The sequence below is a fragment of the Bos indicus genome, chromosome 22 (assembly GCF_029378745.1).
Source record: "Bos indicus isolate NIAB-ARS_2022 breed Sahiwal x Tharparkar chromosome 22, NIAB-ARS_B.indTharparkar_mat_pri_1.0, whole genome shotgun sequence".
Taxonomy (NCBI): domain Eukaryota; kingdom Metazoa; phylum Chordata; class Mammalia; order Artiodactyla; family Bovidae; genus Bos; species Bos indicus.
The window spans coordinates 6,576,642-6,591,025 of NC_091781.1; the positions used below are offsets into that span (position 1 = coordinate 6,576,642).

General features: G+C 46.4%; 1 protein-coding gene across 1 annotated transcript in view; it reads left to right on the plus strand.

The window, feature by feature from the left end:
* GPD1L (glycerol-3-phosphate dehydrogenase 1 like) overlaps positions 1-13,976 on the plus strand; it is a 64,072-nt gene extending 50,096 nt beyond the window's left edge. The window contains exons 6-8 of the mRNA XM_019984891.2: positions 3,084-3,317; positions 3,698-3,804; positions 11,043-13,976. Coding sequence (XP_019840450.1) covers positions 3,084-3,317; positions 3,698-3,804; positions 11,043-11,139 — 438 coding nt within the window. The 3' untranslated portion in view covers positions 11,140-13,976. The remainder of the gene's footprint in view (positions 1-3,083; positions 3,318-3,697; positions 3,805-11,042) is intronic.
* The last annotated feature ends 408 nt before the right edge of the window (positions 13,977-14,384 follow it).

Consider the following 14,384-nt stretch of genomic DNA (forward strand, 5'->3'; position numbering starts at 1 on the left):
CATGTCCCGACCATGTCAGTCACCAGAGGGATGTTCTTGGCAAGCCGTTGACCCTGGGAACCAGCTAAAGTGTAGTGTTAGTCTCTTAGTTGTGTCCGACTCTTTGCGACCCTATGGACTGCAGCCCACCAGGCTCATCTGTCCGTGGAGTTCTCCAGGCAAGACTACTGGAGTGGGTTGCCATTCCTTTCTCCAGGGGATCTTCCCAACCTAGGGGTCAGACTCATCTTTCCTGCATCGCAAATGGATCTTTTACCATTTGAACCAGCTAAGGGGACAGACACACACTTGCTGGGGTTGCCAGTGAGAATTCAGATGAGACCGCATGGGCGGTGGCCTGGTGGGCTCGCTGTAGGCACTTTGTAAGTAGTCTTTCTCTCCTCTGAGTACAGGAACCCTTTGCTGAAAGGAAGTCCCTGCTCTCTCCCCTCCAGTCCATACACGTTGGCTGGAACTGGTTTGTCCAGTGACTCCCATGGGTTGTGTCATGAGGAAAGGGGGGACACCAGGGGCACAGCCCAGGAAGCATCAGAGAGCCATTGTAGCAGTCTAACCACCTGGAACCTAGGCCTGGGCACATTGCCATGGTAACTTCCATAAAACCATGTGGTGGGCTCTTCCAACAGCTGGCCTCGCGGCCTCTGTGGTCATTCCCCCTGCACGTCCTTAGGTTTCTCTGCTGCCCTAGGGCCTTCCTGCTGTCAGCAGTCCCAGGGCAGGGCCACAGTTGAGCCAGCTTCCCTGGAGGAATGCCACCACCAGAAGGGCCTTGAGAGATCTTACCCAAGCCCCGAATTTAACAACCAAGGCCAAGAAGGCTCAGAGAGGTGGAGTGATTATCCCAGGGTCACCCAGCAGCCAAGCAGGCTGAGGACCGGAGGCCCTCTGGAAGTCGTGCCTGTGCGTCTCCCATCTCACCGTGGCTTCCTCCATTGGGCTGCCGTGGCAGGAAGGGTAGCACAGGCAGTGCAGTCTGAGGGTCACAACCGCTCCCTGGTGGCAACTTTCAGCCCCAAGCACCCGCTGCGTGTGCAGCCATGGGAGGGGAGGCTGACCCCTGGCTGGGCGTGCTTGGCATCTGGCAACATTGTGTGCAGAGATGAGAGGAGAGGCAGAGATGCTGATAGCAAACTGGGAGATGTTCCTCAGCGCCGCCGACTTGAGATGGAACAGCTGGACCTTTTAGAGGGGACACTGGGCAGAGACCAGAAGCCGCGGAACACCCAGGGCTGGGCCCAAACAGGTGAATGGAGAAGAAATGGGCTTATTTTCTTTTAGCTTATTTCCCATTTGTTACTAACTGGATTCATATTTTAAGATCTCTTAAGGCACAAATCCCTATACAGGCATCAGGCATTATGGAAAAAAATGCTTGTGTGATTAGATGGAGACAGAATACTTGCATTTTTCCTGCATTGAGTGTTTTTGAAGAGGAAGCTGGTAATGTAGAAAGGGCCAGAAACCTGAGGGCTCGACCGGTGTCCCAGAGGAGTGTCCCCCACTACCACGCAGGTGTATGTGACTGTCTGGTTTTACATAGGATCTGAGACCCAGCTCAGATGCCACCTCCTCTGTGCAGGCTTCCCTGCTTTGTAATGAAGCTTCTCTACATATTCTGATCCTTCTGTCTCTTGATGTGCTTTACTGTCTTTTCCCAATGATACTGTCAACTCCTTGAGAGCAAGCTCTGCATCTGTCTTTTCAGCTTTCCCACCCTACCCCCACCCCAGGGCAGCCTCTGCCCCTCCAGGGCCCAGCGGGGCTTCTCACAGCCCCTGCTCAGTACACGTGAGTTGAACTGACACCTGGCCTTCATTGCCTCTTATGGAATAACATCACTTTCTGCTGAGCATCACGGTGACTTGTGCACACATTTTATTTCCCTGTTAAGTCAGGAGTGGTAACTTTTTCCAGAAGAGCTTCATAGAAAATGTGGATCTTGCAGACGTTATGAGTCTCTGCATGACTACTCAGATCCATTGACAGCACAAAGGCAACCACAGACGATGCGTTACTGAACCGGGTGCCAAGTTTCCAGTACAGTGTGACTTACAAAACCAGTCATTTGGCCCTGATTGGCTGATCCCCGAACTACGCGATCAGCTTCTGAAGAGGCAGGTCTGTGTCCGAGCTGCCTGGTGTCCAGCAGAGAGCAACACAATAAGCCAGCGCTTCACCATTGCTAATTTAGGGATTATCAAGTGAAACAAAAGGCGGAAACTTGATCTACACATAGGCATCCGTCGTTACCCAGTACTTCTACCCCAAGGATGCTCACAACAAAAATGCCTGCCTGGGGTCACCAGAGGCCACGTACCTAGTGTCATAGCAGGGCTATTTGCAGTGGCTCCAAACTGGAAACTACCCCAGTGCCAACCCCCTGAAGCGGTGAATTGCATTGATTTTGCACAGTGGAATACAGTGCGACAATGGAAATAAATGTGTCCCGCATTAAAATACGCCTGAATCTCACAAATGTGATGTGGGATTGAGACAGAGAAGATAGACACAAAGGATTATATCCTGTATGATTCTACTCACATAGTGTTAGGACAGGGAAAGTAAATGTGTGCCATTAGAAGTCAGGAGAGCAGTGACCTTTGGTGCTGGGGTGACTCGGTGGGGGCGCTGAAGGGGGCTTTCTGGGGCACCGGTTACCTTCTGTTCCTTGATCAGGATGCTGGTTACATGAGTGTGTCGTTGGTGAAACTTCATCGAGCCCTGCACTTATGACTTGACTACTTTTCTTTCAGTGTTATAGTTGGATAAAGCCTTTGATTTATTTAAAAAAAAAAAAAGAAAGTCTGTACTTTAACTGGAGATGCCTCTGCGCCATTCCCTTTCTCTGGCGGATGCTTCCTTCTGAGTCCAGGCTCCAGAGTGCGCTGGGCTGTTTGCCCCGTGAATGGGAGCGGCTCCCTCCTTCCTTCTCTCTCAGAGTACAAGAGTGGAACCCTGGGTCCTGTGGGACCCGGGGAAGCTGGCCGGCATCCCTGCCTCTGCTCGTCCCCGCCTCCCCCGCACTCTCTCCCGCAGTGTGCGTGTGAATGACGGCATCTCCCCGCTTCTTGTCTCCTCCCCAGAACATCGTGGCCGTAGGCGCCGGGTTCTGTGACGGCCTCCTCTGTGGCGACAACACGAAAGCCGCCGTCATCCGCCTGGGGCTCATGGAGATGATTGCCTTTGCCCGGATCTTCTGCAAAGGCCAGGTGTCCACGGCCACGTTCCTGGAGAGCTGCGGCGTGGCCGATCTCATCACCACCTGCTACGGGGGCCGGAACCGCAAGGTGGCCGAGGCCTTCGCCAGGACTGGCAAGGTAACCCGGGGTTGGGGGATCCCGGGCTGGGGAAGAGCCGCTGTCCAGGGCACGGAGGCTGTGTGTGCGGGGCTTGTCCTGCCCACCCCCACCTGCCTTCACTCACAAGTGCTTCAGTGCTACGCCCTCTACCTTGTGTGTTATTCCCTTTCCTTGGCCTGCTGCTCCCCTCCCCTTACCCTGCTTTTAAAATAAGTGATGCCTTAGGGACTTCCCTGACATTCCAGTGGTTAAGACTGGAGCTTCCACTGCAGCGGGCATGGGGAGGAACGGGTTGGGGAACTAAGATCCCACATGCCATGCGGCACTGCCAAAAAAATTTTTTTTTTAAGTGATGCTCTAGATGTTACAGGAGGTTATGTTCATTCATTGTTTTTAAGACCATCGAAGAACTGGAGAAGGAGATGCTGAATGGACAGAAGCTGCAAGGACCTCAGACTTCAGCCGAGGTGTACCGCATCCTCAAACAGAAGGGGCTGCTCGACAAGTAAGTGCCCCGTTTTCCGTGAGGCCAGAGGATCAATTGTCATTCTGCTCGCTGATGAGCGCAGTCCGTGCTTGACTCAGGCATTTGCCAGGCAGGGACAGGAAGTTAGCAGAGCAGTGCTGACCTTCGTGCGTTGTGAGGGTCTACGGCAGGAAACGTCTGCCTGCCCTGAAAACAGGCATTTACCCAAAGTCCGAAATGAGGGAGGGGAAATGAGCGCTGTTAGGCACAGTATCAGGTTGGCCAAAAAGTTCACTCGGGTTTTTCCATCAGCGGAAAATCCCAAGCTAACATTTTGGCCAACCCAAGACAAAATAGGAGTTTGAGATTCTGGCTTGCCCTGTCAGGTATTTGGTAAGAGTTACGTGGGTTTTCCCGGAGAAGGCAATGGCACCCGACTCCAGTACTCTTGCCTGGAAAATCCTATGGATGGAGGAGCCTGGTAGGCTGCAGTCCATGGGGTCGCTAGGAGTTGGACACGACTGAGTGACTTCACTTTCACTTTTCACTTTCATTCATTAGAGAAGGAAATGGCAACCCACTCCAGTGTTCTTGCCTGGAGAATCCCAGGGACGGGGGAGCCTGGTGGGCTGCCGTCTATGGGTCGGACAGAGTCAGACACAACTGAAGCGACTTAGCAGCAGCAGCAGCAGCAGCAGCAGCACATGGGTTTTCCAGGTCATTCAGGGGTAAAGAATCTGGCTGCCAAGCAGGAGACCTGGTTCGATCCCTGGGTGGGAAAGATCCCCTGGAGTAGGAAATGGCAACCCGCTCCATTATTCTTGCCAGGAAAGAATGGACAGAGAAGCCTGGCGAGCTACAGTCCATGGAGTCTCAAAAGAGTCGGCATGACTTAAAGCATGACTTAACATGACTTAAAACATGTCATATATTTTTAATTAAAAATTTTAAATAAAGGTTACTTTGTCCTTTTAATAAAAAGATCACTCTTGTTAATGAAATGTCAAGCAATTCAGAAAAAAAGGAAGGACGAGTCCCCCTGGGACTCTAGCACCGGAGGCGTCCTGTGTTAAGGTGCGATGAGGAACCTTGCAGTCTCCTCGCCTTTCAGGTGTGCCCATCCATACTCTGCTTTAAAAGGAAAAAGTACCATCTGTGTGCAACCAAGATCAAACCCTAGGATCCCAGGACATCACAGACAGGCTAGGGTCCAGTCCTTTGATAGGATTCCAAATTGACATGTTGGCCGATGTGAGTCTTTGTGCGCCCTCTAACTGCAGGACGATACAGGCTGGAACAGGTGTTCTGGGATCAGTACCTGCCTGTTTAAAAGCAGATGTAACCAAGCAGGAGAAACTGCTTCTCCGTAGTCATGTCCCATTTCCTTCTGATTAGAAGTTGGTGATGGACAGGGAGACCTGGCGTGCTGCAGTTCATGGGGTCATAAAGAGTCAGACACGACTGAGCGACTGAACTGAGCTGAAATGGACCATGTCCTGCCTGTATTGAATGAGGTCGCAGTTGGGTTGGGGTCCCTGCCCTTCTCCCAGGCTGAATGTCGAGTCCCTCAGTAGTTCGGGTGGAGCTTAAGTCCTGCCATTCTCACTTGGTGCCACCTCTTACCCAGATTTCTTTCTCTGCCATTCCAGCCATCATCACCCTGGTCTTCCTTCATTTCCTACTCCCTTCCCTGCTGTAGAAAGAGTGTTGTGGGGGAGGCCAGTGGCCTTATGGCTTGCCAGCTGTGTGGTCTTGGGCAGGTCATGTTTTTAGCTTTTCTGTGCCTTTTATCTACCAACTCAAACTGGTAGACCAGATGACTGCCGTGGTTACCTCTAACTCAGAGACCTCTTGTTCTTTGAGAATGAGATTCACAGTCCTTAGATTGGCATTGCAGTCCAGTTACCAACTTGGCTTCTAACAGCACGTCCTGTGAGCCCTGTTTAGTGGAAGTGGACCTCTCTTGCCCCAAGCGCCTCTTTCTCAGACTGCTGTGTGTCTTTGCTGGCAGTTTGACCTACCTGGACACCCCCTTCATGAGCATCTCAACCATCACGGCCCATGAGCCAGCCTGGGTGTATCCTTAGAGAACCTTTTCCATACCCTGTGGACTTAAATCACTTCCCGTACTTTGAAATTACTTTTTAGAGCGGCTGTCAGCCAACTTTTTGTGCAGAGAATCACATCACAAAATTTCCCCTTTGTAGACCACACACAGGCCTCTGCCTATATAGTCTTTGTTTCCTTTAATAGCCCTTTAAAAATGTAAAAATAATTCTTAGCTTGCAGGTGGGGCAAAAGCAGGTCACAGGCAAGACTTGTACTTCTGGCCGTGGTTTGCCACATCCCTGGTGTAGACACTATTGCTGCTAATGTGTTGCTGCTAAACTTACAATTTTACTTTGATTTTTCAAGTCTGGGAGGGGGACCATGCTTCTGGGACAAAAAAACGTTGCAATCATACAAAAAGGCGCACAAGGAAAAGTGGGCCCTGATCCCCACCACAGACAGAAGCCGCTTTCTCAGGGTTCATTGAGCTTTCCACACGGTGCTTCCATTTGTGTGACCGTGACAGACTCCACAGTCTGCTCTGTCCCTTTTCTTCACTTCAGGGTATGCTTGGAAGATTGTTCAACATCTGCATCCAGAGGTCTCATTTACTGTCTGCAGAACATTCCACAGTGTGGGAGAACTTCTGTTTATTAACCAGTCTCCCCTTGATAAACGTTAAAGCTGTCTGGGTTTCAATGCTGTCGTGAAATTTGCTTTCTTCAGTGTCCTTCTGCCTGTCTTTACGGCCACGTGCGAGTATCGGGCGTTTGTCTGCTCGGGCTCCAGAGGCAAAATGCCTCAGACAGAGTGGCTCACACAACAGAAATGTCTTCTCACAGTTCTGGAGGCCGGAAGTCAGATATCTATCTGCAGGATTGACCTCTCCGAAGTGTCTCTCTTCGACCTGTAGGTGGCGTCTTACCCCCGTGTCTTCTGGTGTCTGTCCCAGTCTCCTTATAAGGGTACCAGCCATATTGGCTTAGGGCCCATCTTAATGAACCCTGTTCACTTAATTTCCTCTTTAAGTGCACCATCTCTAAATACAGTCATTCTGAGGTGCTGGGGCATTGGGTGAATTGAGGGGGCTGGGGTACAGTCAGCTGGTAACAGTGCTGTAAAGGGCTGGGGCCTCGTTTATGTATACTACTACACATCTCTGTGCCTCAAGGATGTCTCAGATGGTAAAGAACCTGCCTGCAATGCGGAAGACCCAACTTCGATCCCTGGGTCTGGAAGATCCCCTGGAGAAGTAACTAGCAACCCGGTCCAGTATTTTTGCCTGGAGAATTCCGTGGTCAGACGAGCCTGACGGTCCATGGGGTCACAAAGAGTCAGACACGCCTAGCGACTAACACATGTACATCTCTGCCTTGTTGAGGCCTGAAGCATCTAAGCCCTCAGTCTCCATTAGTGGGATAGTTGATCGATAGGTTTATGTCCATTTTTTAATGAAACATTGTCTTTGGTCTTCCTTTCCCTTTTTGTTATTTTAAAATTTATTTTTTTGTTTAGCTATGCCAGATCTCAGTTGCAGCATGTGGGAGCTTTAGGGATCTTTAGTTGCAGCATGTGGGATCTAGTTACCTGACCAGGGTTCGAACCCAGGCCCCCTCCATTGGGAGTGTGGAGTCTTAACCACTGGACCACTAGGGAAGACCTTCACTTTTTTTTTTAACTAGTTTATTTTTTGGAAGTATAGTTGCTGTGCAACATTGTATGTTCAGTTCAGTTCAGTCACTCAGTCTGTCTGACTCTTTGCGACCCCATGAATCGCAACATGCCAGGCCTCCCTGTCCATCATCAACTCCCGGAGTTCACCCAGACTCACATCCATCGAGTCAGTGATGCTATCCAGCCATCTCATCCTCTGTCATCCCCTTCTCCTTCTGCCCCCAATCTCGTATACAATATAGTGATTAACAACTTTTAAAGTTTATACTCCATTTACAGTTACTATAAAATATTGGCTATATTTCTCATGTTGCAAAATATATCCATGTAACTTATTGAATTCTTAACAATTTGTACACCCCATTCTTCTACCTCTATCTTGCCCCTCCCTGCTTCCCTCTCCCCACTGGTAACCACTAATTTCTTCTCTATATGTGAGTCTGCATCTTTTTGGTTATATTCATTAATATTCTTTTTAATGGCTGAGTAGTATTCCATTGTTTCTGTGTACCAAATCTTCTTTATCCATTCATCTGTTGATGGCTGTTTAGGTTGCTTCCATATTTTAGCAGTTGTAAATAATGCTGCTATGAATATTGGGGTGCACGTACCTTTTCAAATTAGTGCTTTTGTTTTTTTCAGATATATGCCCAGGAGTGGGATTGCTGGGACATAAGGCAGTTCTGTGTTTTGAGAAACCGCCTTACTGTTTTCCACAGTGGCGACACACGATTTACATCCCCACTAACGGTGTAATAAGGTTCCCTTTTCTCCACATTCGTGCCAACATTTGTTATATTTATGTTCTTTTTCATGATGGCCATTCTGACAACTATGAGGTTATGTCCCTTTTGACTTGCATTTCTCTGATGATTAGTGATGTTGAACATCTTTTCCTGTGCCTGTTGGCCATCTGGATTTCCTCTTTGGAAGAATATCTATTCTGTTCTTAGGCCCATTTTGTAATCGTGTTGTTTGTTTCCTGATGTTGAGTTGTATGAGCTAGTCGTATCATTTGCAAATATGTTCTCCCATCCCGTAGGCTGTCTTCATTCTGTTAATGGTTTCCATGTCCTCCTTTTCGCTTTTTACCTTCTTTAGAGAGTTCCTCAAACTGATCTAACTGGCTTTATAGTCTTTTATTTTATTTTTGGATGTCATGTGGTCCTGAAATAAGTCCTTTTTTAAAAAAAAAGATTTTACTTTTGAGCTGCGGCGGGGCTTCACTGCTGCATGCAGGCTTTTCCTAGTTGTTGCAAACAGGGGCTGCTCTTCGTTGGGGTCCGCGGGCTTGTCCTCGTGGCAGCGTCTCTTGTCGCAGAGCACAGGCTTTAGGTGCACGGGCATCAGTCGTACCACTCGGGCTCAGTAGTCGTCACTCAAGGGCTCCGTAGTTGTGGTGCACAGGCTTAGTTGCTCCACAGCACGTGGGATCCTTCCAGACCAGGGATTGAACTGGTGTCCCTTACGTTGCAAGGTAGATTGCTAACCACTGGACTACCTAGAAAGCCCATAACATTTTAAATGATAGAAAATAGCATTTAGATGGGCGTTATAGCCTAGTGGTTTAGTGTTAGCTAGAAAAATCAGAAACTGTGCCTCAGTTTCCTCATATATAGAATAGGGATAATATTATCTACCTTATAGTGTGATTGTGAGGTTAAACAAGTTACTTGTCAATAGAAATGTAGCCCCCCTGCTCCGTATGACTTGTCATCATCTCATCTGCAGAACACATTTTGAAAATGCTAGTTGTGAACATTGGGAGTGCTTTTGGCTTCACGAGCAACAGCCAATTAAAACACCTTGAACAATACAGTTATTTTTCTCACATAACAGATTCCAGAGGTAGATGTTATTGGTGTTGTCTCAGTGTCTCTGGGTTAGAATCTTAGTGATCCTGTTGGCCGTTCCTTAAAGCCTCAAGGTGGCTGCAGCAGCTCCAGGCATCACATACTCACAACTGTACTCAGCAGCATGGAGCAAGGGTGGTCTAGCAGATATTTTTGTCCAGTGCCTCTCAAGGAGAGAAAGATCTTCCCCAGAAACCCTCCCAGATGTATTCTGTCTTGCTGGCTAGAACTTTCTTCCTTGGCCAATTCTGGTGTGAAAGAAAGGCTGAGATAGGGTATTCCCAACCTCAGTAAGGAGAGAAGGGGTTGGGAATGGCTTTGGTTGGTACTCATCACCTGCCACTCTGCTTGAGGAACATGCAAGTTGTTCTCATCATAGGAACAGGAAAGTTAAGTCATGGAAGGACAAAGGAAGGAGTTAAAATCTCCTGGCATTGACTCCCATTCACAAGAATTCATTCGACAGACACTCACTAAGCACCTGCCTCTTGCCTGCACTGGGCCAGGCCGTTTTGATGCAGAGGTGAGCAAAACTAGGCTTAGGCCCTGTCCTTTTGGATAGCCTAGAACCCTTGGTTGCGATGTGGCTGCATTTACAAGCTGCTGTTTATTACACACATCATGTATCAGGTGTTGTATTTTCCACCTCACACGTAAAGTCACTTAATAAAACAATCCTGAGTGTCCAGTCCCATTCTGCAGATGAGCAAAGGGACAGAGGGGTTGTGAAACTTGCCCAAAGTTAATAGGCTGTGAAATCAAAGATTTTATTAAGTCTAGCTGACTGAAAAATGCCAGAATATTCTGCACCTTAAAAAACCCACAGTGACAGACTGTCATAAAGACATGTAACCTATCAGCACTGTTTCCTGTTCTTAAATCACGTTATCACTGTAGAATGCTTAACTAGATAACTTTCAGAATGGTTTTTAAGATTCTCGTGATTCAGTGTGTATGGGTTTGAAAGCCTGTTGACATTACTTAGTTATTTCCTTAGTGATTTCTGCATTTAAAAAAATAGATACTTACCGAGTGAGCTAGCAGTACCCTGGGATAATGTTACCTTTTCTTATAATGGATTAGTAGCCCACTCCTTCGTTCCCTCATCCATTTCAAACTGTCATTTATACCTGTGTTCGCATCTTAGAAGAAACAGCAGGATAAATTCCGCTTCCCAAGTGAGATCAGCATTTTGCTAATCGTGAGTCCCCTTGTTGATTCTTGTGGGAGCGTTCCAGGCCTCCGTTGTTTATGGTGCTGTGTGGGCTGCCTCGTCTTCATCCTTGGATGATTCGTTTCAGAGAAGCGAGAGCAGTACCTCCCTACAATTTAAAATTTATTCTCCAGCCTTTTAAAATTAGTGACATAAACCTGAATCCATTCCAGATTTGGTCAAGAGCCTGAGCCACAACTCTTGATGTCGGTGACCACAAATCACCCTGTAAAGAGTACCCCTGGACGGGTCTGTAGACAGCACACTCCAAGCAACCAGAGGATGGTTTAGGTTGTACCAGGTTCTTATAGCCACAGTGTAGAGGCTCCCTGCAGACCACATAAGGAAGGGATGTGAAGGAGGGTGCTTTGTTTTCCAATAGTAGCATGCTAGTCTGCAGTCTGTTAGGCAGGACAGAAAGACTGGTTGGTTCTGTGAGGTAGACCAGATGGCTTAACTTGTCTTCCCATCCTCTTTCCTCCAATCAGGTTTCCATTGTTCACTGCAGTGTACCAGATCTGCTATGAAGGCCGGCCCGTTCAAGAGATGTTGTCTTGTCTCCAGAGCCATCCAGAGCATATATAGAGTGAATCATGCAACCTATCAGGAAACGGCCTGCCTTTTGTATCAGACATTTAGAATGGTGGAAACCAGGACTTGGCAACAAAGATGTATGCTTGACTGTCATCCCATCGTGGATGTGTATGAATTTTTACCAGGTTCACTTTTGAATTGCAAGATGAAGTTCATTGGCTAAGATGTTACCGGGCAACATCTAGACGCACATATGTGACCATGTGAGTGTGTGTTCCTTTCTCATTCTATGGATGTTTCTATGAACCAAAATTAAAGGCCCTTTTTAAAAAATCACTTTTGAAATTTTCCCACCGAGGTAGCATACAAGATTGGAACTATCGCAGCTAAAAGTTTTGAGTTTCACCAAAGGATTTTTTTTTCTCATTCTCAAGGTTAAAATGTAACAAGCATTATTAACATGGCAGAGTAGATGAGTGAGGGGGTTCAAAGATCAACATACTGTAACTTAAACACTATCTCAGAGCCAGCATAATTAACTACTTCAATTGTGGGTTGATCTTTTTTTTAAAGTAATTACATATTTTGATTAGGTAATCCACTCATCTGTATATTCCACTCATTGCAGTTTTCTGCACTTTTAGCCTCTTTTCTCTTTGTTAGCTACCAGAATGTACTTGGGTAAAGGCACAGCAGTGGCGGAAGGCCAAGAACTCACCTGGGATGTTCCTGCTGCGTTCTGATTAGCTACCGTGGTGTGATGCTTCTTGTCAGGTTGTACTTTCGTTCACACATTTCCTGTAAGCCTCACAGATCCCCTGAAAGGGGGCAGCTGTTACTCTTCTTCTAAGGTACAGTCTCCGTGCCTGGTCATCTGACGAGAAGGGCCAGATCCAGAGGCTCAGCCGTCACTGGCCTGGTTTGAACTCCCGCTGATTGGTCGTAGCAGATGCTGTCCCCAGGCTTTCTTGAGGGCGTGGGCAGCTTTCTGCAGTTGAGGCTTGTATGGGTCCTTGTCTAGAAGGATTCACTCCGTGTGGACCTCACTCCATTCGCTCCACTTGGAGTCTCTTGGAAACATAGGTTCCCAGGTCCCTCCCCGACCCCAGCCTCTGAAGTGAGGTCTTGTATCTCTGTCTTGACATGCCTTCTGTGTGTTTCAATGCTGTCTACTGTCTGAGAACCACTACTGTAGAAAATTTATTATTTAGATTAGCATTTCTCAAACCACGTTCCACAGGAAACCAGTGTCCCAGGATCCAGTAGTGGTCCTGGTGTTCCCTGGCAAGATCCAGTGAGTTTGGGAAAAGCCCTGTCTGTACACCCCTCCTGAAGGGATAGACTGTGTGTTCATAGAACATGCTTATTTAACCCGGCAAGTCCCAGACAGATTACGCAGATTTTTTTTTTTTTTGGCAAGGAAACTTACCAAAGTTTCCAAGGAACACTATTCCAGACTGAGGCAACCACAGGACAGTGCAAGTATATTCACTGTCTGTGAGAAATGAGAATGAATGACTGCCTGTGGTATTGTTCATTCGCACCTTTATATAAAGTTCAGGTCTGCCACAGTCTTCGCTGAAGCTTTAAGGCGACACTTTCAGGTACAGCCAAGTGGATGTCAACTTCGCTGAAACGCACACTGTGTGGACTAAGTGCTTTTAATTCTAGAATTAGAACGGAAATTACTGTATCTTTGTAAATGTGATTGGATTCAAGATAGCACTGCGGTTACCTTACATGGTAGTGAATGAGTGTTAAGGAAATGTATGAATGTCTTTTACATTTTCATGGATTTTCAATCACTTCGAGATCTTGACCTTTTTTATTTTCCAGCTTGGGATTTTTTTCCCCTTCTATATCTGGGATGATTGTAAACTAGATTTTTTTTTTGGTGGGAATTTTAAAAACTTCTATACATAGAAGAATACGAAAGCACACAAAATGCTATGTTTCATCGATTTTAGTGCCACTGTTAATCAACTTTTGCTTGTCTCATAATTAATCTTTTTAAAAGTTTGTACATAAGTAACAAAGTTACTTTTTAAGATACATAAAGGGCTGTAAGCTAATCGTGGTGTCTGTCAAGTAGCATCATCAGATGTGAGGATTCGGATTTTTGTCTTGTGTATGTTCTTCATCTGCATTCAGCTTCCGACTCTGGGTTTTGTACTTGAGTGTTTTTTCTTTAAAAATGCCTTCTCACCCTTCTCAAGTCTTCTGACTGTACCTTTTGAACATACTTATGATATTCTGCACATATAGAAAAAGGTAAATTTTATATAAGTTTATGCTTTGCTAACTGTAGATATTTATTACTCTACGAGTTATATATTTTTATAACCACCTGTGGTCCATCATTTATTTTAATTCACCTTTCTTACTACTAATTATGGTAATTTGGGAGGGAAACATCTAGAAAAGAAGCTTAACTTATATTGTATCAGCCAAATCTGTGAATGTAAAAACTACACTGTTGCCTTGCAATAATCCAGCCTACTATAATGTGGAACAATATCCATCCTAGCAGGTGGAATTAAGCTAAACTCCTTCTGGTTTTTATTTAAGTCTTAGCTATCATGTGGCCCCATGGCATCGGCCCAGGGAGTGATGAGATGCCTCTGTACCAAGGAATCTTCGGTTTCTTCCACTAGCTCTTATCTAAGAGCCTTTTACCTACACATGTACTACGTTTGTTTACAGACTGTAGGTGGATATGATTTAAAAGCTTGATTTAATAAAAATTGAATCCCCCCAAACCTGTGCTACTGATCCTATTTTTTTTAAATCAGCTTATGTGATGGTTTTATTTGTTTAGGTAGTCTCTTTTATTTCTCTCCCCAAATTGTGTTACCTTGACAACAATAAAAAGGCAAATTTTAAAAGAAGGGCTTCATCTCTAATGCGTTCCTCAAAAACACATCTGCTTCCATTTGTCGATGGGTGTTCCTTTCCATTGCTTGCTGATATTTTTATGGAATTACAAGCATAGGATGGAGGCCTTCTCCTTCCACCCATTCGGTGGATTAAATGTGAGGGTGAAAGGTTGTTGCTGAACCATAGAAGATGCTGGGATTCTTGGCCTCCGGAGGAGAAGAATTCAATCCAGGGCCAGAAGTGAGGCTTGATCGCTCAGAGCTTTTGTGTAATAGGGTTTAGAGAAAGCTTCTGACACAGACATCAGAAGGGGCAGAAAGAATGCCCCCTTGCTACTGTTAGCAATGGAGTTATATACTTTTTAATTACTTATTACAGTGAATCAAAAGAATGGAGGTTGTAAAGACCTCACTAGACCC